The sequence below is a fragment of the Miniopterus schreibersii genome, assembly GCF_964146895.1.
Source record: "Miniopterus schreibersii genome assembly, chromosome: 1".
Taxonomy (NCBI): Eukaryota; Metazoa; Chordata; class Mammalia; order Chiroptera; family Miniopteridae; genus Miniopterus; species Miniopterus schreibersii.
This window is the reverse complement of record NC_138101.1, coordinates 118388348-118416277: the sequence shown is the minus strand read 5'-3', so window position 1 is coordinate 118416277 and position 27930 is coordinate 118388348. Positions and strand designations below refer to the sequence as shown.

At 36.7% G+C, this 27930-nt stretch overlaps 1 protein-coding gene across 4 annotated transcripts in view; it reads right to left on the bottom strand.

The window, feature by feature from the left end:
• Positions 1–27930, bottom strand: part of ODAD2 (outer dynein arm docking complex subunit 2) — a 199421-nt gene that overhangs the window by 112332 nt on the left and 59159 nt on the right. For all 4 annotated transcript variants that reach the window (XM_081142035.1, XM_081142034.1, XM_081142036.1 and 1 more), the window contains 6 exons: positions 20276–20422; positions 19672–19881; positions 15480–15722; positions 14617–14727; positions 12124–12278; positions 10838–11080 (listed from right to left, as the gene is read on the bottom strand). In XM_081142035.1, the coding sequence (XP_080998161.1) occupies positions 10838–11080; positions 12124–12278; positions 14617–14727; positions 15480–15722; positions 19672–19881; positions 20276–20422 (1109 nt within the window). The remainder of the gene's footprint in view (positions 1–10837; positions 11081–12123; positions 12279–14616; positions 14728–15479; positions 15723–19671; positions 19882–20275; positions 20423–27930) is intronic.

The following is a 27930-nucleotide window of genomic DNA, read 5'->3' as shown; positions in this document are numbered from 1 at the left end:
TACAATGAGATACCATTTCACACCTGTAAGAATGGCTATTATCAATAAGACAAGTAGTAACAAGTGTTCAAGTGGTTGTGGAGAAAAGGGAACCCTCATTCACTGCTGGTGGGAACATGGACTGGTACATTCACTATGGAAAGCAGTCTGGAAAAAAAGTAAGAATAGAGCTACCATACTACCCAGCAATCCCTCTGCTGGGCATTTACACAAGAAACTCGAAAACATCTATTTGCAGAGATATATGCACCCTTATGTTCATTGCAGCATTATTCATGGTGGCCAAGACATGGAAATAACCGAAGTCTCTGGCGATAGAGGACTGGATAAAAAAGATGTGGTACATGTACATGATGGAATACTACTCAGCCATAAGAAAGGATGAAATACTACGGTTTGTGACAACATGGATGGACCTTGAGAATATTATGCTAAGTGAAATAAGTCAGGCAGAAAAAGCTAAGAACCTTATGATTTCACTCATATGTGGGATATAAAACAAATTCCTGAACACAAACAGCAGTATGGTAGTTGCCAGAGGGAAGGGGGCCTAATATATGGTGATGGAAGATGACTTGATTTTGGGCGGTTGGCGCACAGTGCAACATACAGATCTGGCAACATAGAAACCCACACCTGAAACCTATATAAATCATATTAACCAATGTCACCTCAATAAATTTAATTTTAAAAAAATTTTAAGTTAAAAAGACATTTTAAAAAACAAAGTAAAAATCCTGAGGTGTGGAAAATAAATAAGAAATATTTCTTAAAGTTTTAGCTGCAATATTTTTGTTGTTTGAAATTTTATAGTATTCTAATTACATCCCCCAGAGCAAAAATGTTAGTTGTTTTTTGTAATATTGATGTGATTTTATATACTTGAAGGTCAAATTATTCCCAATGAATTCTGTACATATTAAAGAGATTTTAAAAGTCAAAGAGAAAGGAAAATTCAGCATTAATAAACCTAATTTTTCATAAACTTATGTCAAGATAACCTGTTCCATTTAGATCCTAGAAAAGGACATAATTAATATGCATTAATTTATATTGAGTTTTAATATGCAGTAATTTATATCAAGTATATAAAATAAAATCAGTATTACAAAAAAACAGTGGCCTGAAGTACTAAAAAAAAATCAATAGAGTTTTATGAAATCATTTATTTCTTAAAAGCCACTTTTGATTTGGTGGTCAAATTGTTATTATTAAGATGTTTCTTATTCTTGGTGAAAAATATATATGGAAAGAGAATTGCTTATGCATTCTATTACATGAAGTTAGTAAAACTGTGCTATGAGAATATGTTTATCCTGATACGTCATCTAAGTTTTAGCCATAGCCTCAGACAAATCATTAAAACATAAAACTGCTAGTCATTAAAACAAGTTCCTAACTCATGAGCTATATAAGACTTACACATGGAGAGGTATTTGCCATTTCTTTACCATTTAACTTAAAGCTCAAAGATGCAATAAATCCTACAAATATAGCAATCATAGATAGCCATGTCTAAAATACAATGCCAAGAGTAATGCTGTTTGAATTCTTACCAAACTCAAAATACTGTTTTCTGAAACTGCCTTAGTGCATTTATAAAAACGTTTGTGGGAAAACCATATTTACAAGGACAAAAGGATTCATCAACCTCCTTGTTGCACAAGAAAGGCCAGTTTAGTCTTCATTTTCTGGGGCCTTGTCATAGAATTTGCATTTTTGGCTACTTTATCACCTTTAAACATTCTCTTCTCTTTGTTTTTTCAATGGCTCTTCTAGAAGTTTCCCTCACAGTTTCCCTGGTTCATCCCTCTCAGTTTCTTTATAGGTACTTCTTTTGTCCTTTTATTCTCCTTAAAAGATTGGGTTCGATAGGATTCTGTTCTCTCTTCTCATTTTGCTTTCTCTTCTTCACAATCTCTCACATACAACCATGACTTCAGTTACCAAATATTTATAATACTATGTGGCCAACCCACATCTCTATCGTAGGCTTTAGATATGAATATCTAATTGACTAGTTGCCATTACCACTTGAATGTCCCATAGGAACCTCAATGTCAACCCAACCATAACTGAATTCACCATTTATTCATTACACAATAAATGTTTGTTGGGTACCTACCCAGAGCCTGGAACTGGACTAGGTATTTTATATATAAAATGATGAATAATTGTCTTCGTTTCTCCTCTCGTGAAGCTCATTCTTCCTTCACCAGGCCTCCGACCATATTGCCTCTATCAGTAAATGGTACCATTATCCATCTAGTTATATCCTATCCATTCTCTCCCTTTATATCTCTTAATCTGTCAATTTCTATATTCTTTATTACATTACATTCCACTGGCTGAGTTTAAGCCACCTTCACCTCTGGCATGTGATGAGCCCCTAACAAGTTTCTCTGCCTCAGTTATGCTTAAAACCCTTCAATAATTTTCAATAGATTTGAAAGCAAAATCCAAACTTATTAGCATAATGCACAAAGGCCTAAATTGTAATTGGCTATTTACATGTCTATACCTACTCTGAAAGCTCCTTGATTGTAGGTGAGAGTTTAAAGTCAGTTATTCACCAGTTAGGGCCCCCCCTTGTTCTCAATTTATAGCAAATTAAATATAATGATTAATTTAATATGAGAAACATAGAATAAAGGGACTCATGTAGATGAGTATAGATATTATATGGTCTGGCTTTAATCTTCTATATCTGTATTATCATATAAAATTGTTATTAGTTGAAGCTACTGCTACATGAACAATACTAGCCAACATTTACCTAGCACTTATTATGTATCAAGCATTTTATATATTCACTTAATCATTATAATAACCCAATGGGATAGGTACCATTACTATTCCCATTTTATATATTTGGTAATCAAGGAACCAAGTAGTTTGATAATGTGCTGAAGGAAATATAGTTGTAAGTGGTGAGACTGGCCTTCCCAACAACGATTCCAGAATCATTATGCTCTATACAAAATAAAATGAGATTGTGCAAGGCATTAAATAAGTACTTTGATTTTGTAAAGATGATGTATGTTAATAATACAAACTGTATAGAAAAATACAAAGAAGAAAACAAAAATTATCCCAAATCCTACCATCCAGAAATAATCATTATGGATAATGTTAATTATTCTGGATATTGATAGATGAATAGATATCAGAGATAAATGGATGGAGAGATGATAGGTAAAAATAGTGTTGTGTACAGTATGTATTGAGTAATGTGGAAGATGATAATATTTGCACACTTATCCACCCTGCACTGACTTTATTTTTGCTTTTGTCAGTTGTAGTATTACATTTTCGTTATCAATATCTATAAAATGCAGTTGATTTCCCTAATGATAATTCCTCTATTGTTATGTCTTAATTTAATATTCAAATAAATTCGATGGTCTCTGCTGGTTCCCTTTAGCCATAGTTTTGCTATTTTGAAATACTTTGAGTAATTTCTTGATTGACTGGACTTTTGTAATACAGCAGTTTTTCAAGAGCTAGTGAGTACTATATTCATTAATCTCTTATATGATTGGGAATATGCTATTGCCTACATATTTGAAGGACAACTTGGCTGGATGTAAAATTCTTAGCCAATATTTTCTCATCCTCAGAGTATTAATTGGAGGGATTTTGTCACTCAATAAATGTCTTTTGGCATTAAAAGAAGCTGTGGAGAAGTTTAAAGACAATCTATCCTCACAGTTTGCTTCTTTTGTCTACATATACTAATTTTTTCTCCTATTTTTGAAATGCAAGTAAGTTTTATTAGGATGTGTTACAATTGTCCATTTTGCATCAATATTACTAGGATCTTTTGGGGTCTTTTGACCTACAGATTCACCAAAAAAGTTTTCTTCCGTTAAAAATAAAAAATTTTTATATCTTTAATTAGATCATATTCCATTGGTTCCAGCCTCTTCTTAAGAAACACCAGTTATATTTATGCTGGATTTCCTTGGGTTCAATATTTATCAATTTCTCTATTATAATTCTAATATATTTTTCTTCAAAATTTCATTTTGTATTTCCTACATACCACGTTTCTTATATTTCTTTTGCTTCTATCTGGGCCTTTAGTTCACTGATTTTTCTATTTTCCTTTGGACTTTGACAACTTGTGTTTTACAACTATTTAGATTGTTTTATCATGCCTTTTTATAAGACTTTACAGAATTTCTTTTGGCTGTTTTATTAAGAGAGAGTACATTGCCTTAATGGCCTTGCGATTGTGGAGAAATTATTTGTTTGAATTTACCTATTTCCTTCTGCTGAAATTACATCAAACATAATCCACAAAAATCTGCAATTCTCTTTGTCCTAGAAACACATCTTCATTAAGTTTTGAGCACTGAAACAGTCAAAACAGTCAAAGCTGGGTCACTACAAATCTCTAAAAACTTATAGTTTCACTGTGTTGCACTCTGGAAATCATGGTCTCTAGTATTCTTTTCATTCCTAATTGTTTCCTGTAGTCTCCTTGGGCTAGAAGACAGTTGTACACAGTATAAAATGACATGTCCATATGACTCTTCCTTAGGCTCCACTTCTCCTGATGTTTTATAATGCAAAACTAGGTCTCTGATGGAAAATTCCTCACTTCCTCCAAGGCCCATTCACTCCTCTAGTCCCTGCTCTCCATGAAACAAATGTGGGCTGTGCATCTCATGACAACTGAAGAGGTACATGTTAGCTGTCAGCATATTACTCACAGGCCAATAATTCACAGCATTTTGCAGATGTTTTCACATTTACAATTTGGAGTTAGGGCCATTTTCTTGTTTGGGGTAATACGATTTTTCTCTATTTTTGCTCTTTACTGTAGTTCCCATATCATTACCCAGAAGTCAAGGCTGTCATAAAATTCCACAAAATAGTTCTGTGTATTTACCAAAAAATACTTATTTACTATCATCTCATTATTTACTCTATTTTAAAATTACTTGTCTCCCCAACTCAATCAAAAGGTCCTTGAGGCCTGCTGTTTATCACTGAGTCATTCTTTTTCTTTCATTATTTTGTTGCTTCAAAATCTAGGTTCTTTAAGATTCAAAATAAACAATGTATGTAGCTCTTTTCTCTGGCCTTTCCTCGAATGGAATCAACTGAAAAATCAATTAATGTAACAGTTTACTTAATATAGTTGTATTAAAAAGAATTTGAAGGCCCAATGTGGAAATAAATGTAATGATGAATTTTTAGGTGTCAATTAGATAACCTAGAAATGACTTACGTGGAAGTCATTAAATCTGAGATATAGAATAGAAGCAGGAACTTTGCAAGAATAAGTTGTAAGCTATATAAATAAAATTCATCATATTTATTAAAAAGTTATTAATCATCATAAAAAGATGATTTGTGACAGTCATACAGTAATATAGAAAAACATATACTAACAAAGCAGACAATGATAAAAATCTATATGAAAGCTATAAAAAATTTCAAGGTAGCTTCTCAAGCAAAGCTCAATCCCATTTCAGGGCTTTTGCATTTGCTACTCTTTGCCTGATGTGTTGTTCCTTCAGGTTCCTTCACATCTTTCAGGTCTTGGTTCAAATATTATCCTCCCAGAGACCACCTCCCTCTCTTCCACTTTCTTTTTCCTCTTTCCAGTCCAGCTAAAGTAATCACCTCCCACCCAGTTGCTCTCTTTCAACCACAAAGTTTTTGGATGCTTGATAAATATTTACCCAATGAATAATACACAGATAACATTATAACTCTAGATAATCAATACTTGCAGGGAAACGATGAAGCTTGAAAGGCAGAATGGAGCCAGAAGGCAAAAGCTTTAAATACCAGGCTAAGGAACTTAGGTCTGGTTTCTAAAAGCATTGAGAAGCCACTGAAGGTTCTTTGGGCCAAGAAAACAATCTTATCAAATCTACAGTCCAGAAAAATAAATGCCAATGATGTGAAGGAAGGCACAGAAAGGGAAGGGAGAGGTTTGAGGTAATACCAAGTGAGACCTGCTTCAATGGCCCAGGTAGAAGATGACAGAACCTCAACTGAGAGCAGAGAGGAGACACATTCAAAAAATTTCTGAGGTAGTTGGTGGTAGAAAGAAGATTTGAGTAGACAAAAAAATAATAATGTGTCTTTTTGTTTGTTTGTTTGTTTCAATTTTTTTTTTTTATTTGAGAGAGAGGAAGGGAGAGGGAGAGAGAGATAGAAACATCAATAATGAGAGACAGTCAATGATTGGCTGCCTCCTGCACGCCCCCTACAGGGGATCAAACCCACAACCAGGGCAGGTGCCCTGACTGGGAATCAAACTGGGACCTCCTGGCTGATGGGTGGACACTCAACCACTGAGCCATGCTGGCCAGGCAAAAATAATGTTTTGAGGAGTCAAAGGTCAAAAGAAATAAAGTCATTTCTGAGCAGTGTTATCAGGTTCTTATGAATACCATGTGTTTTTCAGAAAGATAAATACAATAGAAAATAGTTTAATAACTCCAACTAATATTCTTCCCCTAAAGTTAGCATGTGTGCCACTAGTTAGTTTCCTTACTGTCTGAAACACCTGAGAAAAGACTCTAATAACCAAATTCAAAAGGAGTAATGAAGGCTTTAGTACTTACATACCAGACATGTGGTTAGATGAAGCCATGAGAGCCCAAAAGAGAATCACAGTAGCAAAGTTCTATGACTGTCTTAGAGTTTTTGGTTTCCTATGAAGGAAGAGGGCCTAAACAATTTAATACAAATGATTCTTGTTTTCAGATGCCAGGGAGGTGGGCTGAAGAAAGAAGATACTACCAGAGACTACTGTCATAGGCTACAGCCTTCTGTAAGCTGTACCTCAACAGGGTTACATATATGGCCACATAATATATGGTGCTCTGTACATAGCAGTCTATGTGAATAGAACTCCCTACAGTTATGCAGGGTATATCTGTACACAGTAGCCCCTAAATGAGTGAATCAGAATGAAATGACATAGAAAATTATATGTACACATATATATTATATATAATATGTCATATATATCAACTCAAAAATATGTAAGCTATTAAAATATGTAAGCTCCGTATTACCCCATCCTAAAGTCCACTACTTATTAAATGCAAATAAGTATAAGTTTAAATTATTTCCTTAACAGCCTGAAAACTTCTACTGATTAGCACTATCTGAATCACTCTGCCTTTTATCTCATTTCTTAATGGAATCGAAGGAGTCACAGGACTCAAGATGGGACAAGGCCAGAGTATCGAAACTGAATGGAAACTTTCCTACCATGTTTTGTCTTTATCCAGTAGTAGTAAGCTATGTATGGGGACTGATCTCTTGCTCCATAACACCTGTTAGGCTAAATGCCCACACAGCTTCAGGAAGAAGCGATACTGAGATTTCAGAAAGTTACAGTTAGCCATCAAGGTCTCTCCTTAGTCTGACCTCATCTCATTTGTTGACTCTCCCTCTTACTTTCATCTTCCTCAGATTGGTCTTTCCATTCTTGCATGCTCTCTCACTGTTCAGGTCTCCCTTAGTCATGCTTCTCTATTCTTCCACCCATTCAAATAGGTTCTATTCATTAATGATACACTTCATTCACTTCCTCTAGAGAACTCATTATGACCATTGTTATGGAGTGAACTATGGCCCCCAAATGTTCAAATGTTGAAGTGCTAACATCTAGTACATCAGAATATGACTATATTTGGAGATAGGGTCTTTAAAGGAGTGATTAAATTCAACTGGAGTCCTTAGAATAGGTCCTAATCTAATCTGACTGCTGCCTTATAAAAAGAGATTAGAACACATAGAAAGATGCTGGGGGCAAAAGTGTGAAAAGGAGCTACGATGTGAGGACACAGCAAGAGGGTGGCCATGTGCAAGGTAAGGAGAAAGGTTTTAGGAGAAACAAACCCTGGAGCACCTTGATCCTGGATTTACAGCCTTCAGAACTGTGAGAAAATAAATTTCTGCTGTTTAAGTCACCCAGACTGTGATGTTTTGTTATGACAGCACTAGAAAACTAATAGATTTTGGTACTGGGAAGTGGGGTGCTGCTGGGATCTAAAAATGTGGAAGTGGCTTTGGAACTGGGTGATGTGTAGAGGCTGGAAGAGTTAGAGGTACACATGTTGGGAAAAACTTAGATTGTCTTGAAGAGACTCCTGGTAGAAGTACAAATGCTAAAGGTGACTCTGTGCAGTCTCAAGTGGAAATGAAGAACATATTATTGGAACTAGAGGAAAGGTTATCCTTGTTGTAAAGTGGCAAAAGATTTAATTGAATTGTGCTCTGGTGCTTTGTGAAAGGTAGAAATTGTGAGTGACAGACTTGGATATTTAGTAGAAGATATTTTTATTTTTTTGTATGTTTTTATTGATTTCAGAGAGAGGAAGAGAGAGATAGAAACACCGGTGATGAGAGATCAGCTGCCTCCTGCATGCCCCGGAATGGGGATCAAGCCTGCAACCTGAGCATGTGCCCTGACTGGGAATTGAACCATGACCTCCTGGTTCATAGGTTGATGCTCAACCACTGAACCATGCTGGCTGGGCTAGCAGAAGAGATTTTTAAACAAAGTATTAAAGGTGCACCCTGGTTAGTCCTTACTAATTACAGTAAAATGCAAGAGGAGAGGGAATTGTTAAAACAGAACCAAACTTGAAGATTTAGAAAATGTTCAACTTATTTGTATTGCGAAAGAAATAAGAAAGTGCATTCCAGAGAGAACATTAAGAGTATAGCTAGACAATTATATGACAAAGAGATTATAGGTGTGAGTCGTAGATCTAATTAACCACTTCAATAGAAACACTACCATCTTGAACTGAAGGGGAGAGAGATGGGATGAAATGAAGGAACGCTGTTGGACTTCTGGGATTCTACAGGTCAGGTCAATAGAGCTATCTACCTGTAAACAATATGGTGCTGTTTCTCCCACAATCAGAATTATTGGGTCCAGGAATCAAGGTGTGGAAAAGGGAGTGGTATTTACTATTATCCCTAGTGACCTACTTAATGCTTTGCTGACTTAAAGGTCTTAGTTCCTAAGGGAGGAATATTTCCACCAGGAGACACAACAATGATGCCTCTGAACTGAAGTTAAGATTGTCACTTTGGCCTCCCTATGCCTCTAAATCAACAGGCAAATAAGGGAATTATTGTGCCAGCTGGGGTGACTGATCCTGACTACCAAAGGAAAATTGGACTGCTACTCCACAACAGATGTAAGGCTGAATATATCTGGAATACAGGAGATCCCTTAGAGTGTCTCTTAGTATTACCATGCCCTGTGATTAAGGTCAATAGAAAACCACAACAAATGCAATCCAGGTAGGACTACTAACGGCCCAGGCCCTTCAAGAGTAGAGTCACCCCACCAGGTAAAGAACCACAGTGAACTGAAATTCTAGCTGAGGCTAAAGGGAATACAGAATGTGTAATGAAAGAAGGTAGTTACAAATCCCAGCAATAATCATATGACCAGTTATAGAAATGGGGACTATAATTATCAGAGTATTCCTTCCTATTTTGTTATAAATGTGTATCTTTGTTTTCTGCCCTCTTATCCTCTTGTCATGTAGCATGAGATGTATTGACTTTATATCATAGTTTTTAAGTACTGTTAACTACAACATAGGATTTAAGTTATAGGATATCAGTAAGAGTAAACAACACCCATGGACTTTGTTTCCTCTTCTGGGGAAATGATTAGCACATTTTAGTTGTATGCAAGATAATTAGGCAGAAGTATGACCTTATTATTGTATTTATATAGAGATTAAGTATGGTCTGAGATGCGTGCATGGGTGCCACTTTGACAATTTATGATAGCTCTTTTTATGTGTCAACTTGACTAGGCTGAGAGATGCCCAGATATTTGGCCAAACATTATTCTGTATACTTCTATGAAGATGTTTTTTGGGGTGAGATTAACATTAAATTGGTAGACTTTGAGTAAAGCAGATTATCATCCAAAATCAGTGGGCCTCATCTGATCAGTTGAAGGCTTTAATAAAACAAAGACTAAGCTCCTTGAGCAAAAAGGAGTTCTGCCAGAAGGCCACCTTTGAACTCATAACAGCTCTTTCCTGAGTCTCCAGCCTGCTGCTAGCCTACTCCATCAGAATTTGGACTTGCCAAGCCTCCACAATTACTTGAGCCAATTCCTTAAAGTAAATCAATCTCAATCTCAATCTCTCAATCTCCCTCTCTCTCTTTCTCATTACAAACACACACACACACACACACACACACACACACGCAAGCACACACCCTGTTGGTTCTGATTCCCTAGAGTACCCTAATACAACAAATTTGACTCACATGGGTTCCTCCTTTTCTGGATATATAATCTTGCTATTGTTCTTAAATTATACCGTATTTAAGTCTTCCTAATTAGACAGTATTTGCCCAAAGACCAAGATCATAGCTTAATATCCTTTGTTTTTCCCCTCATCTATTCACAGCTCTTGTTAGGTGCTCAAAATATGTTTGCTGACTTGAACTGAGAAATAAGGAGGATACAATAGGAATGCTACCTAGAACTACCTAGGATCTCAGGAGATACAGATAATTCTTCCCTGGGACACACAGAAATTTTTTGATGATTAAGGTTTCTGCATGGGAAATTGATTACTTAGTATTTGAAGTCCTCCTAATATGCCCAGCTTCAGGCCTCCAGCTCATCCAAGGGAACAATTTGGCTCTGTAAGTCATGATTTGGTAATCTTGTGGTTATTTATATGTAAACACATTTTACTTTTTAATCATTCATGCACCCCACTTTTAAGTGATGGCACTATTCTATGACTACCTGAGTATTTCCCCTAACACTCTCAAATGAAATCTTTCAAGCTATAGGGCCACTTACATCATACTTTCGGGTTCTACTGCACAAGCACCAACTGCTTTTGTGACATTGACAAGAAGAGCTTGGTTTATTCCAACGAGGAGGTTCACAAGTGGTTGAATGCCACCACATTTCCGGATAATGACTCGGTTTTCATATTCTTGACAACATTCTCCCAGTGCGCCAACCACATTCACAAGAACTTCTTCGGGCTGGTCAGTTAAAAGTCCCACCAAAGTTTCAATGGCTTTGTATTCCCGAAACCTAAATTCATCACAAGAAAATGAGGTGGGGAGGGAAGGAAAGAGGAGAACAGTATTATTTTTGGTATAAAATTACCTGATGATAATTAATAGTAATAATATTAATAGCTAAAAATTACTAAATGTCAACTATATGTTCATTCCATCCTTACAAAAACACTACAATGTAGATACTATTATAATCCTCATTTTCAGAAAGTTAATCTGAAGCTTGGTAAATAGTGAAGCCGGAATCCACACACAACCCTCTGTGCCCTTAACCTCTATGCTGTACAGCCTCTAAAACAGCTACAACTTTTTCCAAATCTGAGCAGCAATGATTTCATTATGCTAAGGGCTGTTTCCCCATGTTACAGAGACCACTGTACATAAACAAAGCAAAATAAATCTATTTTGTGTTCAATTGGACATGTGATTATTTGTTTAATATAATCATCACATCTGAACAAGGAAGAGTTGCCTCAGAACAACCATTATAGAGGGTGAGAACTCTAAAAATAAATGAAGAGATGAATTTGAACATTAAATTAAATCAAAAGGTCATAAAGTTTACAAATACTTTGAAATTCAATGAAGTCATATTTGAAAATGACTACTCTTTAAGATTAACTGGTTAGTTGGCACTTAGCTGACTCATCTTGTTTATCTTCATAAAAAGGAAAAGAGTGGAACCACTTTTATCTCTAAAGATTCGGTGGGAAATCCACTCCCTCAACCTCAGTAGGTCTCTGCAGGAAATGTAAGAGATACTTCACATTTAAGTGGCTACCCATATGCCAAACAGCCTATTTGCACAGAAAGATTATATCAGCAAGCCCCTGAGCCCTACTGAGGCACAGAAAACTATTGCCAGGTGGTAGGATGGGAAGTAGGGGTCTTTCATTTCTAAGAATTCTTTAATTCTGCCAACCTAGTCTAAATGTGTATCTATAAAAACTACAGGAGAAGCATTAGAATTGACTCTTTCTTAAAACACCATTAAATTATAAGACTATGTTTTGGTGGCCTTATTTTTATTACAAAATATGGAATGCCTTCTCTTACTTGGTCACATTCTCTTTGCTGATGGAACATTTCCATATTGCCCCTGTGACAGCTGCCAAACGTTCTTTATTGTCAGTGTTGTTGAGCAGACTGGCCAGGGGCTTAAGTCCTCCATGCAGCCTAACCAGGTCACGGGTTTCCTCATCTTCAGCACACTACACAAAAAGTCAAGTCAGAAGCTGACAGTGAGCAAGGCATATAAAGATTTCAGTGATTATGAAAAAGGATGTTGTTCTACTAGCTATGAAACTTATCAGAGAGTATAATTTTCTGAAGGCACCTCCAAGTAAACATTAGTCTCTTCTATATTGGCAACTATCTGACAAAGTCTGTCTTCCTTTACATGGTTTTGGCAATATCTAGCAGTTTCTATATACTTTGGCAATTCTCCTAAGCCAGTTTGGAGGTAGCCTGGGCTTCCACCAAGACAGATGCAAAGGTGGGTTAGAAACCACATACATGGATGGACGATTTCTGCAATGATGCAACCCAGAGTCTTGGGAAAACATAGAAGAGAATATAGATCAGTGATGGGAATTCAGTCAGATCTTCAATGACCCCAAAAATCTAAGAGGTGAGGAATTTCCCCACTAGAGTTTCTATGCCTAGAGCAGTAGGTTATATCAATAGCAACCAACAGCTTATTCAAACATGTGTATCCATGTTTGTGTCAACCTTTGAAATTAATGTGTACTGCATAGATGTTCCCATTTGATCATCCTTCCCAGGTTATAGAGCCAAAATATGATTAACTTAGTATAGGTTTGCCATTATCCTAAACATACAGTTGGTCCCTGAGGCCACATGATACACATATACATGTAATGCATCATCAGTGAGTGCCGCTGGGAGAAATCCTCATCGTAGTGCACCACAGGCACTTGCCATGCTTATCTATTTCTGACTTTCCATTCTGGTTCAGTTGCAGCTTTTAAAAAGTAATCACTATTTCTAACTGACCCTTAACAGTTACTCTTATGAGGCATATATACAGTCAATGCTATATATCCTTGTTCTGAGCTGGTTGCATGCCCTCAAAACTCATAAATTAAAGTCCTACCCCCTGTACCTCACAATGTGACCATATTTGAGGACAGGGTCTTTAAAGAGGTAATTAAGGTTAAACAAAGTCATCGAAGTGGAATCTAATCCAATATGGCATGGATCCCTATAAGAAGAGGATATTAGGACACTGAGGAAAGATCACGTGAAGACAGTGGGAGAATGGCACATAAACATGAAGATAGCCATTTATAAGCCAAGGACAAAGACCTCAGAAGGAACTAACTCTGTGGACACTTGATTTTGGACTTCTAGCCTCCAGAACTATAAGGAAATAAATATCTGTTGCTTAAGCCACCCAGTGTTGTGGTACTTTGTTATAGCAGCCCTAGCAAACTATTACAATACTTTGTTGACATGAACCTCCTCTCTGATTCTATCCTTTGGGTGCACTCTCACTGCACATTTCAAAATGCATTCCTTTAGGAAATCTATTCTGATTAGGCAGAAGCTGGCATGGCCAGTAACCAGCAACATACCAATTTGTCAAGGCCAGCTTTTCTACCCCTTTACCATTCTAAATCAGTTTTTTGATACACAGTAAGTCCTCACTTAACATCATCGACAGGTTCTGTGACTTTAAGCGAAAAGACGTAACAAAACTAATTTCACCACAGGCTAACTGATGTAAACAAGAGTTAAGTTACTACAGCATCTCATCAACATTATAAGGAAATAATGTTGAATAAAATTATGTTATTTGAAAACCTGCTGTGAAATTTATAACCCATAAAAAACTATGAAATTTATAACCCATAAAAAATTAACGAAGAGCCCAGCTGGTGTTGCTCAGTGGTTGAGCATCGTCCCATGAACCAGCAGGTCATGGTTCGATTCCTAATCAGGGCACATGCCCAGGCTGCAGGCTCAAGTCCCAGCAGGGAGCATACAGGAGGCGGCTGATCGATGTTTCTCTCTCATTGTTTCTATCTCCCTCTCCCTCTCCCTTCTCTCTGAAATCAATAAAAATATATTTTTAAAAAATTAATGAAGATTAAAATACATAAGTAAACCAATAAAACAGGAACACACACACACACACACACGCTCATTTATCCGTCTTGTATTGGTAGGAGATAAATTTCCCAAGACTGTATTTGAACGGGATATAAGAAAACCAATACAAAGGTACTATATACATATTTAGCTATTTTACACTAAGTAAATTGTTTTAGCAGACAAAGATATGCAAGTGTCTTATAGAACTGTAAATAATCAGACATGTTAGAGAAGGTTTCTCTCTGAAATATACAGGGTTTGTTATTAGCACAGCACAGTGGTTCTCAGACCTCTTGTGCATGAAAATCCCTGGGAGTTCTTGTTAAAAATGCAGATTTCTGAGTTCCATCCCCAGAGAATGAGACCACATGTTTAGAAACACTGCCTTGACCCACATGAACAACACCAGGACTATCCACAGGTCCACTGTACCTGGTAAATGGCCATGGCGCAGTGTTCCTGCAGCTGCTCATTCTCACTATTTAGGTTCTTTACTAGATTTTCAATTATCCTTTCTGCTTTGATTGCAGCTCGGTAGTTTGCCTAGAAATAGGGATTTAAATATTTATGTATATATAATGTATGCATATAAGTATCTATTTACATTTATTAATCATTACACTGAATAAACTTTCTTAGTAAATAAACTAAAGCCCAAGGTTAACATATTGATATAACGATAAGAGAACTTAGTCAACATTTTCAAAAATAAATCAGGTCAGAGCATATGCCCAGGATGTGGGTTCATTCCCCGGTCAGGGTGTGTACAGAAGGCAGCTGATCAATGTTTCCCTCTTACATCAATATTTCTCCCTCTCCCCCGTCCCTTCCTCTCTCTCTACAAGTCAATAAAAACATATTTTTAAAATATAATAAATCACACAAGTACCAATTTAATTAATGTTCTACTAGTTTGATCTTCTCTTTCTAATAAAATGCTGACTTCTTGGGGGGAAAAAAATCCTTAGCAGTCATGATAACCTTAGAAATTATTTTTCAACTAAAGAAATTTAAGGGCCCAGCCGGGCATGGCTCAGTGGTTGAGCATCGACCTAGGATCCAGGCGATCCGGGTTCAATTCCCGGTCAGGGCACATGCCCGGGTTGCAGGCTCGATCCACAGTCGGGGACGTGCAGGAGGCAGCCGATCAATGACTCTCTCATCATTGATGTTTCACTCTCTCTCTCTCCCTCTCCTTTCCTCTCTCTGAAATCAATAAAGATATATTTTTTAAAAAAAAGAAAAATGAAATTTAAGGTAAATGAGAGCAAGAGAAACAGAGCTGGCCTGGATACCTCTGATGCACATTCTTGCAACGTCCCCACCACCGGAATCAGCATGTTTTCATGAGATGTCTTCAGCAACCGAGCCAACAACGGAATCCCCCCAGCCTTACGAATGGCTTCTTTATTCGCATAACTCTTACTGCAGCTCCACAGTGCCAGTGCCCCACAGCGAGCCACTTCCACATCTCTGGCATCGTACAGACTCGACTGAGCAGGTTCTGCAGAATTCTGTGCACAATCGAGTAGAGCAACCTACAAGACAGAGAAACACAGTGTACATGGGAATCTTTCCAATAAAACTTAATGCATCCTGCAATAGCTACAGGGTTGCTACCAAGCTCACCTCCATCAAAGATAAGAATATTTTTAAAAATTAACTTTCATACTACACAGCAGTCAGTGAAAGCAAAGAAGCAAAACCCTTCAAAACACCTTCCTCCAGATTTGGAAGTTTTCCCATTTTCTTCCCACAAGAAATTTAATCCCACCAAGATAATATTTTCTCAATATGCCTCTAACATTTATATTAGTAAGATTTCTAAACCACATACTAAGCCCTGGTATCTCAGAAAAAAGTAGGCTCCCTAAAGCCATGAGAACTTCCTAATGAGAACTGAATGGCCTACACACTGTTAAAACCATGAGACACAGCCCTCTACCTGCACTGCCAAAACCAACCAAACCAAATGGCACAGCTGCCGGGATCCTCTCTTTTCTTTGCAATGACCAAAGTCACTGAAGGCGTTAAAGATGGGCAGTGTCTATGGCTACGGCAGTATGGCAGGGTGCCCCTTAAAGGAGGTGGAACCAGGCCTCCAAAGTGTCTACTCCATTCTTCTCTCTCTGCAGGCAAGTCCCAGAGACACTACCCACATAATTATGACCACCAGTCCCAAGTTTAGGAGGGAGTGGTGTGGACTAAGCAGAGTCTCTGAGTCCTAATTCCAAATTCCTGGGAGAGATATGGTAAAACCAGGATGAGTCAGAGAGACATCCACTGTCTAATTAGTACAGCCCAAGGAAGGATGTGGGTGAGGAGTCTTTACATGGCTTTCAGGTACCTACTGGGGATAGGAGAGCAATGTGGGGAAGAAATTCTAAGACAGCGGGATTGAACACAGGGCAGACAGTCTAAAAGTTTATATCTACTACAGGTATTCCTCATTATCTATATAAAGTCCAAACTCCATAGCTCATTGGATAAGGCCCTGTGTGATCATCCACCTTCACCTCTTACTGGTCATCTATTTTCACTTCTCACCACACAAACCATATCATCCTAGGTCTGGTCACATTAAACCACTTGTGGTTTCCAAGCACTTCCAGGTCTGGGCCTTTACCAACATAACTGTCTTCTTTAAATGCCTGACAAATACCTACTCACCTCTCAAGACTCAGCAAAGGCAACATCTCTCTCCAGTCTTTCTTGACCTTCCTCCTTCTAGTAGAGTTGATTGGTCACCCCTTCCTTTGTTCTATCACTCTTCCCAGTACTGACTTCCACGAAGTACCTAATACCCTTCTACTTATATATTTGCCTATATCCCCTCTTTCCCACCACCCTGAGACCAAGATATGACTGTGGTCATGAAATGCCTTTACTTATGCTCATAATTCCACCACCCAGTTCTGTATTTGACACACATTTCAAGAAATGATTGAAATGGTTTTCAGTGAAAGGGTCAAGTGTGCTATACATAAAGAGGAACATGAAACTGGCCACAGGACTAACAGCACTGGATCCTGCAATATGTCTAGGCCCAATGCATTCTCCCTGCTTACTCAGACTTCACTGCCTTCTCCCCAGTCTTCTATCAGGTGTTCCTCTCCAGAGACCGACCTATGTTCTCAAACCCCACTGTGGCCTGTCTGCTGTGATCTTGGCCTTAGTTCCTTTGCTCTGATGCCATAACCAGTCCACAGCTCCATCCCTGCATTAGTTATCACCCTCATTTCCAGTGTTAGTTGGGGACTCTATCCCCTACCCCAATACCTAGCAAACCAAAAGTGAATCCCCAATCCTAGTCCTTCCCAGATGTGTTCTCAACACAGCAGTTATAAGTCTATTTGGTCTTTCTTGTACCTATTTTGCTATTATTTAAAATTAAATTAAAATGTGTGTCATTATCTTGACTAAATTAGTGCCACTGTTCAAATTCCAGTCCCCCAAATGTGATGTATAAGACTCCCATATAAATATATTTTATTTTCATACTACATTTTCCTTTCTTATAACTCAGTGGGAGTACTTTCAGTGAAAAGCCACATCAGCCTACCATATGATTTCATTATTTAAGTAGAATAATCCCAATCATAGTAATAATTACCTCTTCCCCAAGATTTTATTATGAAAATTTTCCAACCTACACAAAGACAGAAAGAACTATATAGCAACTGTACAGCAACATGCATATACCCATCACCTAGGTTCTCTAATAAATATTCTGCCATATGTTTTATTGCAGAGCTAAATGTCTATTCATCCATCTATCTATCCATAAGTCCATCTTATTTTTGAAGCAAATAATTATAATTTATAGTGCTCTACAGATTACAAATGAAAACACAGAATCTTTTAGTAAATTTCCAAACACTTTTCACTGTTCATGTATTCACATTAAATCCAATAACTCAATACTTAATTATTATACCTTTGTATGCATAAGTATGGGACTAAGTGCTGTGGATGACACTAAGATATATAAAATTTAGCTCTTATATTAAGGAATTTAAAGTACAGAATTGGTGAATACAAGTTGTGGGACAGACATAAGATCTGTTGATCCTTCCTAAGGAGAGTGGAAATGCATTTCCATATTGCACTTTATTAAGGTCTTTCCTGCCATGGCAAAGATGTTGAGCAGGATGATAACTTTTATCTTTCAGTGATAGTTACTGAAATAATTATTTTTATTATAAAAGTAATATTTCTACAACAAACTGGCATATATTGGAAAATAGGAAGAAAATGTGGTAATCATTTCAGAGAATACTCCTGTGAACAATTTTTTGTATTTATTTCAAGTGTCTTTTCTATACCTTTTAGGTAGGTCTTTAAAAACTGGGATTATAGGTACCATTGTTTTTTGTTTGTCTGTTTTTAATCCTCACCTGAGGATATTTTTTCTATTGCTTTTAAGAGAGAGTGAAAGGGAGAGAGATAGAGAGAGAGAATCATCGATGTGAGAGAGACACATCAATTGGTCACCTCCCGCACGGGCCGGGGATCGAGCCTGTAACAGAGGTATATGCCCTTGACCAGAATCAAACCTGAGACCTTTCAGTCCTCAGGCCAGTGCTTTAACCACTGAAACAAACCGGCTAGGGAGTACCATTGTTTTTTAATCCTATTATGGTTTTATATAACATTAAATACGCATTTATTCTTTGTTACTAAATAAATTTCCAAAATATACTAATAGCTGAAAATATATGTTTCCTATGGATATACTGCAAATTATTTTACTAATCTTATGTAAAACACACTGTTTTCAGTTGTCACTCTCATTCATAACAATAAGATGCACCTCTGACTCACCTTGGGGACAATCCTCATGGTGAGATCACCACATTGGAGGGCAAGGGCTACCATACTTCTTTCTATTGCACAGGCTCTCATCACCCCTCACCAACACTATACACAGACATGAATGTATCCCTACCAATGTGATAGGTGAATACTACAACTCTTTTTTAAATTTTATATTTCTTTGCAAAATAAGGTTGAACATGTGTTTTGGCCACTTGTTAATAGAAATATACAAAAAAAATTTTCAAGGACTTTGTGTATCAGATTATTCCTGGCCCTGGTGGGTGTGGCTCAGTGGTTGGAGCGTTGACTTGCACACAGAGGGGTCACAGGTTCAATTCCTGGTCAAAGGCATGTACCTGGGTTGCAGGCTCACTCCCTACCCCCGATAAGGGCACATTCAGAAGGCAACTGGTCCATGTGTCTCTCTCACATCAATGTTTCTCTCCCTCTCTCTCCCTCTCTCTCCCTCTCTCTCCCTCTCCTTCCCTTCCATTCTCTCTGAAAATGAATGGAAAAAGTACCCTTGACTGAGGATTAACAAACAAACAAAAAAAGATTCCCAGAACATGCCCCATGGTTATCTGATGTCCAGGCGTGGCCAGGAAGGACAGCAGGGAGCTGACATTTAGTTGCAGCTGGTGCGCTGGTAATGATGTCATTGGTACTCACCAGTTTAGTGATGCCTCCATGGTGTCTCACTGCCCACCTGGCTCTTCTGAACTTGGCAACATTCGCAATTGTCTCAGCTGCCAAACATTTCAGACTCTTATGTGGAGAATCAAGTATGTTAACCATAATTGGTAAGCCCCCAAGGTCAACAATATTACGTCTGATTTGAGGATTATGACTGATTTCCTTCAGGATTTTTAATGAACCAATCTAAATGAGAAAAAAGGTTATAGATGAATGTGTGCTTAATACAGAACCAGTGCTACATTTTTAAAAATGCCAAGTCTACCAAAAATCTTTCCTCAATTAAGTTTTTAAAGAGAAAAAAATTATATTCCCAGGTGTTACACATAGCCTCCGTATTTCCCTTCAATTATATAAACAAACACTCATCATTTAAAAAGCAAACACTAATGGAAAGAACCAGAGAGAAAGAAGTAGAAAGATGAGAAAAGCAGTTAACAGTAAAAGTAGCAAGTTATCAGTAATAATAGCAGATAAAGGTGAGAACAAGGCAGCAGGAGTGGCAGACATCTAGCCCTAAGAAGAGACCCACAAGAAGGTATAAACAAGGTCCCTCATCCATTGTGACAAAGCCACTCACCTTACATTTGACTTCATCTGTATCAAGCAAATTGATTAAAACTTCAAGGCCTCCAACATCCCTGATTGCCAACTGGCAGGTCTCTTGTGTTAAGTTGAAATCTCTCATTGAACACAATGCAATCACTGTAGCTGTCTGATTTCCTCCCTATGAAAATGTCATGCCACAGAAAGGTTAAATAAGATCACTACTCTCTACAGTTATAAATCCATGAACTGGGAAACATGTCTCCCATACACATGGCACGTTACTTTTTTTAAAGTTCTCTGAGTGGGTTATAATGTGTTAAATGAACCATGTAGAGCTAAAGCACAAAAAAAGCTGTACAGAGTGTCATAAAACGTTATTCCAATTAAGAGTCAACATTTAAAGGTGGTCTGTCTCCTTTAAACAGCTACAACATTAGGTGGTATTAGTGTATTAAATAGTCAAGGGGCAAGTCTTGAGAGAGCGATTGAGGAATGTAAGTTTTATGTAGAGGTAACAGGCGGTTTCTGTAGTCCTTCAACAGTATACTGTGCCATGCAAACCATGTCTGAAAATTATCCTTACAGATGTACATGTGTCCTTATGTAGGTATGTATGTATGTATGTACATTCTTACAACAGGGAAAACCTGGGGAAAGGGAAACCAAGTGGGAGGCAGTGCAACAATCCATATTGCGAACAGGAGGAGGTGGAGTAAGGGCGGTGGGGTTGCAAAAAAGCAGGCAATTCCTGTTTTTAAATTCAATTTATTAGGGTGACGTTGGTTAATAAAATTATATAGGTTTCAGGTGTACAGTTCTATAATACATCACCTGTATATTGTGTTATGTGTTCACCACCCCAAGTCAAGTCTCCTTCCATCACCATTTATCCCCCTTGACCCTCTTCTCCCTCCCCCACCCTCCTCTCCCTCTGGTGATCACCACACTGTTGTCTGTGTCTATGAGTTTTGTTTTTGTTTTAGTTTGTTTTGCTTAATCCCTTCACCTTTTTCACCCAGCACTGCAACTCCCCTTCCCTCTGACAGCTGTCAGTCTGTTCTCTGTATCTATGCGTCTGTTTCTATTTTGTTTGTTAGTTTATTTATTACATTCCACATATGAGTGAAATCATACAGCACTTGTCTTCATCAGACTGGCTTATTTCACTTAGCATAATAATATTCAGGTGCATCCATACTATAACAAAAGGTAAGAATTCCTTCTTTTTTTACAGCTGAGTAGTATCCCATGGTGTAAATGTACCACAGCTCTTTTACCCACTCATCTAATGATGGACACTTGGGCTATTGTAAATAAAACTGCAGTGAACAAAGAAGTGCATATATTCTTCAAATTAGTGTTTCGAATTTCGTGGGATAAATTCCCAGAAGTGGAATTGCTCGTTCATAAGGCAATTCCATTTTTAATTTTTTGAGGTAACACCATACGGCTCTCCACGGTGGCTGCACCAATCTGCATTCCACCAACAGTGTTTGTTGATGCATTGATGATAACCATTCCCACAGGTGTGAGGTGACATCTCATTGTGGTTTTAATGTGCATTTCTCTGATTACTAGTGACATAAACATCTTTTCATATGTCCATTGGCCATCTGTATGTCCTCTTTGGAGAAGTATTTATTCAGGTCTTTTGCCCATTTTAAAATTGGATAGTTTGTTTTTCTGGTGTTGAGTTTTATAAATTCTTTATAAGTTTCAGATATTAGCCTCTTATCAGATACTATATCACTGGCAAATATGTTCTCTCATTCAGTGGGCTCTCTTTTTATGTTGTTGATGGTTTCCCTTCCTGTGCAAAAACTTTTTAGTTTGATGTGGTCCAATTTATTTTATTCTTTTGCTTCCCTTGCCCAAAGAGATACATCAGAAAAAAATATTGCTACAAGAAATGCCTGATATTTTACTGCCTATGTTTTCTTCTAGAATTTTTATGCTTTCCAGTGTACAATGTAAGAAGGTGGTTGTGTCACTTTTTTGCACATATCTGTCCAATTTTCCCAACACTATTTATTGAATTGACTGTCTTTACCCTATTGTATGTTCTTGCCTCCTCTGTCAAACATTAATTGACAATAAAGGCATGGGTTTATTTCTGGGCTCTCTATTCTGTTCCACTGGTCTATATGTCTGTTTTTATGCCAGTACCATGCTCTTTTGATTATTATGGCCTTGTACTATACTTTGATATCAGGTAGTGTGATACCCTCAACTTTGTTGTTCTTTCTCAAGATTGCTGTGGCTATTTAGGTCTTTCGTGGTTCCATATAAATTTTGGGGATATTTGTTCTAGTTCTGTGAAATATGCCACTGGTATCTTGATAGGAATTGTGTTGAATCTGTAGATTGCTTTGGGTAGTATGGACATTTTAATGTTATTTCTTCCTATACATGAACACGGTATATGCTTTCACTTATTTGTATCTTCTTCAATTTCTTTCTTTAGTGTCTTTTAATTTTCTGAGTTCTTTTACATCCTTGGTTAAATTCATTTTTAAGTATTTTATTATTTTTGAAGCAATTGTGAATGGGATTGTTTTATTAGTTTCCTTTCTGATAGATCATTATTTGTGTATAAATATGCAACCAATTTCTGGATATTGATTTTGTATCCTGCTACATTACTGAATTCATTTACCAGTTCTAGTAGGTTTTTGTTGGCATCTTTAGGTTTCTCTATATACAGTATCATGCCATCTGTAAATGAGGACAGTTTTATTTCCTTCTTTCCAATTTGGATACCTTTTATTTCTTCTTACTGTCTGGTGGCTGTGGCTAGGACTTCCAGTACTATTTTGAATAAGAGTGGTGCAAGTGGACATCCCTGTCTTATTCCTAATCTTAAGGGAAACACTTGTAGTTTTTACTCATTGCGTATGATGTTGGCTGTGGGTTTCTTATATATGGCCTTTATTACATTGAGGTATATTCCTTCTATTCCAACTTTGCTGAAAGCTTTTATCATAAATGGGTGCTAGATTTTATCAAATGCTTTTTCTGCATCTATTGATATAATCATGTGATTTTTATCCTTCATTTTGTTTATGTGGTGTATCACATTTTTTTATTTGCAGCTATTAAACCAACCTTGTATCCCCAGAATAATTCCCACTTGATCATGGTGTATGATCTTTTCAATGTATTGCTGGATCTGGTTTGCTAATATTTTGTTGAGGCTTTTAGCATCTATGTTAATCAGGGATATTGACCTAAAATTTTCTTTCTTTGTCATATTTTTATCTGGTTTTAGAATTAGGATAATGTTGGCCTCATAAAATGAGTTTTGGAGTCTTCCCTCTTCTTGAATTTTTTGAAACAGTTTGAAAGAATAGGTGTTAGTTTCTCTTTAGATGTTGGGTACAATCCACCTGTGAATCCACCTGGTCCAGGACTTTTGCTTGCTGTGAGTTTTTTTAATTAAGCTTCAGTTTCACTAGTTGTAATCTGTCCATTCAGATTCTCTGATTCTTCCTGATTCAGTTTTGGAAGATTGCATGTTTCTAGGTATTTATCCATTTATTGCAGGTTGTCCAATTTTTTGGCATATAGTTGTTCATAATATTTTCTTATAATCCTTTGTATTTCTTTGGTGTCAGTTGTTATTTCTCCTCTTTGTGATTTTATTTATTTGGGTCCTCTCTCTTTTTTTCTTGATAAGTCTTGTTAAAGGTTTGTCAATCTTGTTTATTGTTTCATAGAACCAGCTCTTGATTTCATTGATCTTTTGTATTTTTTTTTTACTCTACTTCATTTTTTCTATTATCTTTATTATTGCCTTCCTTTTACTCACTTTGAGCTTTGTTTCTTATTCTTTCTCAAGTTCCTTTTAGTGTAAAGTTAGATTGTTTGAGATTTTTCTTGTTTCTTGAGATAGGCATGTAATGCTTATGAATTTTTCTCTTAGGACTGCTTTTGCTGTGTCCCATAGATTTTGGTTGTTGTGTTCTCATTTTCATTTGTTTCAAGGTATCTTTTGATTTCTTCCTTGATCTCACTGTTAATCCATTCATTGTTTAGTAACATGTTATTTGGTTAGCCTCAATGTCTTTGTATGTTTTTCATGTTTTGTTTTGTTTTTCTTGTAATTGATTTCTAGCTTCATACCATTATGGTAAGACAAGACGCTTGATATGATTTCAATATTCTTAAATTTTGAGACTTGTTTTGTGTCCTAACACGTGGTCTATCCTAGAAAATGTTCCTTGTGCACTTGAAAAGAATGTATATTCTGCTGCTTTGGGGTGAAATGCTCTGAAGTCATCTCTTAAATCCATGTGATCTATTGTGTCATTTAAAGCCATTGTTTCCTTGTTGATTTTCTGTCTGGAACATCTATCCACTGATGACAATGGGGTATTAAAATCCACTACTATGACACTCTTACTGTCAATCTCTCCCTTTATGCCCATCAAGATTTGTTTTACATATTTAGGTACTCCTATATTGGGTGTGTAAATGCTTACAAGGGTTATATCCTCTTTTTGGATGCTACCCAGCTTTTTTTTCCTTTCCATTTCCATGAAATATCTTTTTCCATCCCTTTACTTTTAGTCTGTGTATCTTTCATTCTGAGGTGGGTTTCTTGTAGACAGCATATATGTGGGTCTTGTTTTCTTTATCATTCAGTTACCCTATGTATTTTGATTGGAACATTAAAATCATTTACATTTAAAGTGATTGTTAATAGGTATGTATTTATTGCCATTTTATTCTTTTAAATATGCAATTCTATTAACAATTAGTGATGATATAATGGGTAGCTGAAGGAGAAAAAGACAATGCTTCACTGTTGTGAGCAAACTGCTAGCCCAGTCTTGAGAATCATGCAAATCTATGTCTCTTTGGCTAATCAATACATGTAAAGAGTAGTGGGGAAGTGAGGAACTGGTCCTTTGAGATAAACAATGATATTTTTTTTAAATTAATGATTGATCAATGAAACTGACCTTCTAGGAAATTAAAGTCATAATTTGTTGCAGGACCTCTTAAGGAATGTCCACTGATCATTAATGCCTTGAAAATATTTTGAAGAACATATTACTTCTACTGATGTTAAGATTGGCTGATAAATAAGAGTTACAATATAAGCACTAAAATAGTTCAGAAGTCACAAAAGCTAAGAATAACTATTTTTAAAAGGTGCTCATAAAAGACAGCCTTGGATTTCTACTTCTAAGTACAGTACCAATGGACTCCAATAAATTTTTTGGGGGGGAGAAAGACACTTACAGATTATGTTTATTTTCATTTGCTAATCATTACTTTATATTGCCATATCTATTATATATGTGTACATATATGTAATGTATGGACTTAACACAAAAAAATGAAAATTATATTCAAGCCGCCCAACCCCCTCCATATCACACACATACACATATACAAATTCTGTGGTGAATTCAACACAGTATTTTACTTTTTAAATATGGAACTGCAATGGCATTACTAGAGGGCAAGCATCAAAAGCGAAGATGGAAAGGGTTAACCTTTCCTCTTACTCCTATCCAGAAAATTCTCTCCATGCTGCTAAAGATGTTATGAACCACTATCCTGTGGTGACACCACTGACTGTTTCCATTTTATAGTCATTTTCTTTCTGGGTAATCTAGGCTGTCCTCTATATCCAAAATTAAGTTTGGAATGACAAGAGCCTTAATTTTGTTTACATTTAAACTAATAACTTTTGTTCTTGCAGCTCTTCTGTCCTTTTCTCAATATCAAGAGAAATTTTAACACCATCAGGTTTCCCACCAAGTTGGTTTTGGAACATAAAAATAATAAATCCTCTATGTACCACTGTCAGTTTCATAAGCTCCCTAGCACTTCTGGTGCCTCTTTTAGAAAAACAAAAGGCAGATATTTTGTAATCCATAAAGAAGAATCTAAATGCTAACCATAATTAACTAAAGGAAATAATATAGAAAAAGGCAAAGCAAATAAAGAAAACAATTCATCAAACAAGGCTCTTTTTCTGATTTTAAATGGTTAAAAGGAGCCAGAAAGTTCCCCTGGGAAGGAACGGCACTGGGTTCCTACATTAAAAGTTTGAAACTGCAAACCAAGAGCCTCAGATAGAGTTCTTGTAGGCAGTGGCTTCAGACTCAAGCATGACTGGAAAGCGAAAAGATGTCAGACAGCATGTCATGCCTTAGTCAAGCCAAGAGAGTCTCCCCACCACAGGTCCAGCTCCCCAAAGAAGAATGTACTGTCTTGACATTCTCAGCTGTGCATGATCGAGGACCTTCTTGACTGCTACTCTTGCATTATATTTTCTTTGGTAGCAATTTTACCCATTATACACTCAGCACAATTGTTGTTTCCTATTTCATTTTAAGGTCTCTCAATTTTTCTCTTTTAGGCTATTTCCATCCTTTGAACTTTATTTCATTATTTACACTGTAACCAATGAAATACATTTTTTAAAAGTCACAGGATCACAGCAGGTGCCCAAGAGGTAAGATTATATATTTTTATGAATTATCTCTTGGCTATTTTTGAAGCCAAAAGATGGAAAATTTACATTAATCATTAAAAGTTAGATCCCTATAGAAAAAATTTTTCTGTAAATCAAGAGCTTTTTCTGAAAATCTGGAAACATATTCATAGACTTGAGGGATTTTTTTAAGAACAGTTTTATATTAGGGAAAGTTAGTTTTTCCACATTTCAGGATTTAGTTCTACCCTTGTCACTGACCACACTCCCCAAAGGATTATAAATCTTTCAAAATGAATACCAGAGGATTGAAGCCAAAATATTCAACATACAGAGCCACAAATGTTAGCCAATTGCTATCCTTTAAATACCAGCTATGTCAAAGGATTTTCAAATGTTCGTTCACCTTTACCAAATGCCATAAACATCTAACTGTGGAGGAGCAATGCAAATATGTTCCTTTTCTAATTAAATCTCCCCAGGGAATGTAATTAGTTGCCAATCCTTATTTTCACATTTTATCATTTATTTGCATTTGTGAGATTTTTAAGAGCTGGAGAAAACATAGTAAAATATTATTTTACTAGCTCCTGAAGGTTTTGAAGAATGCTTCCAATAAGCTTTTCTTTTCCTTAAATTAATGTAATTCTTTTGCTAGTTGTCTTCCTGTCCCTGTTTCTTGTCAGGCATCTCCTGGCTCTGTCCACCTTCAAATATTTTGCAGCTCAAATCCCCTTCTATGACCAGGAGGCATTTGTTCATTGTCACAGTCAGTTTTCAAACATGCAAAGGCTGAATTAATGTTGCTTTCTCTCATTTTTCTCAAAATTTCTTTTTGAAAGACAAGATAAACAGAAGATATTTTTCTAAGTAATGTTTTTCACTGTTTTAAGTAAAACTTTTGAAATAAAAAGTAGTATTACTCTATTTGGTACACAAAGCAATGTCCCCTCATCCTTCTCACTGCTGATACAGAACAAATAAACATTTACTAAGTTGAGATGAAGTATGTGTTCAAGATCAAATCAGGCCGGGCCGGGCATGGCTCAGGGGTTGAGCGTTAACCTAGGATCCAGGCGATCAGGGCTTGATTCCCGGTCAGGGCATATGCCCAGGTTGTGAGCTCGATCCCCAGTCGGGGGCGTGCAGGAGGTTGCCGATCAGTGACTCTCTCATCATTGATGTTTCTATCTCTCTCTCTTTCTCTCCTTTCCTCTCTCTGAAATCAATATAGA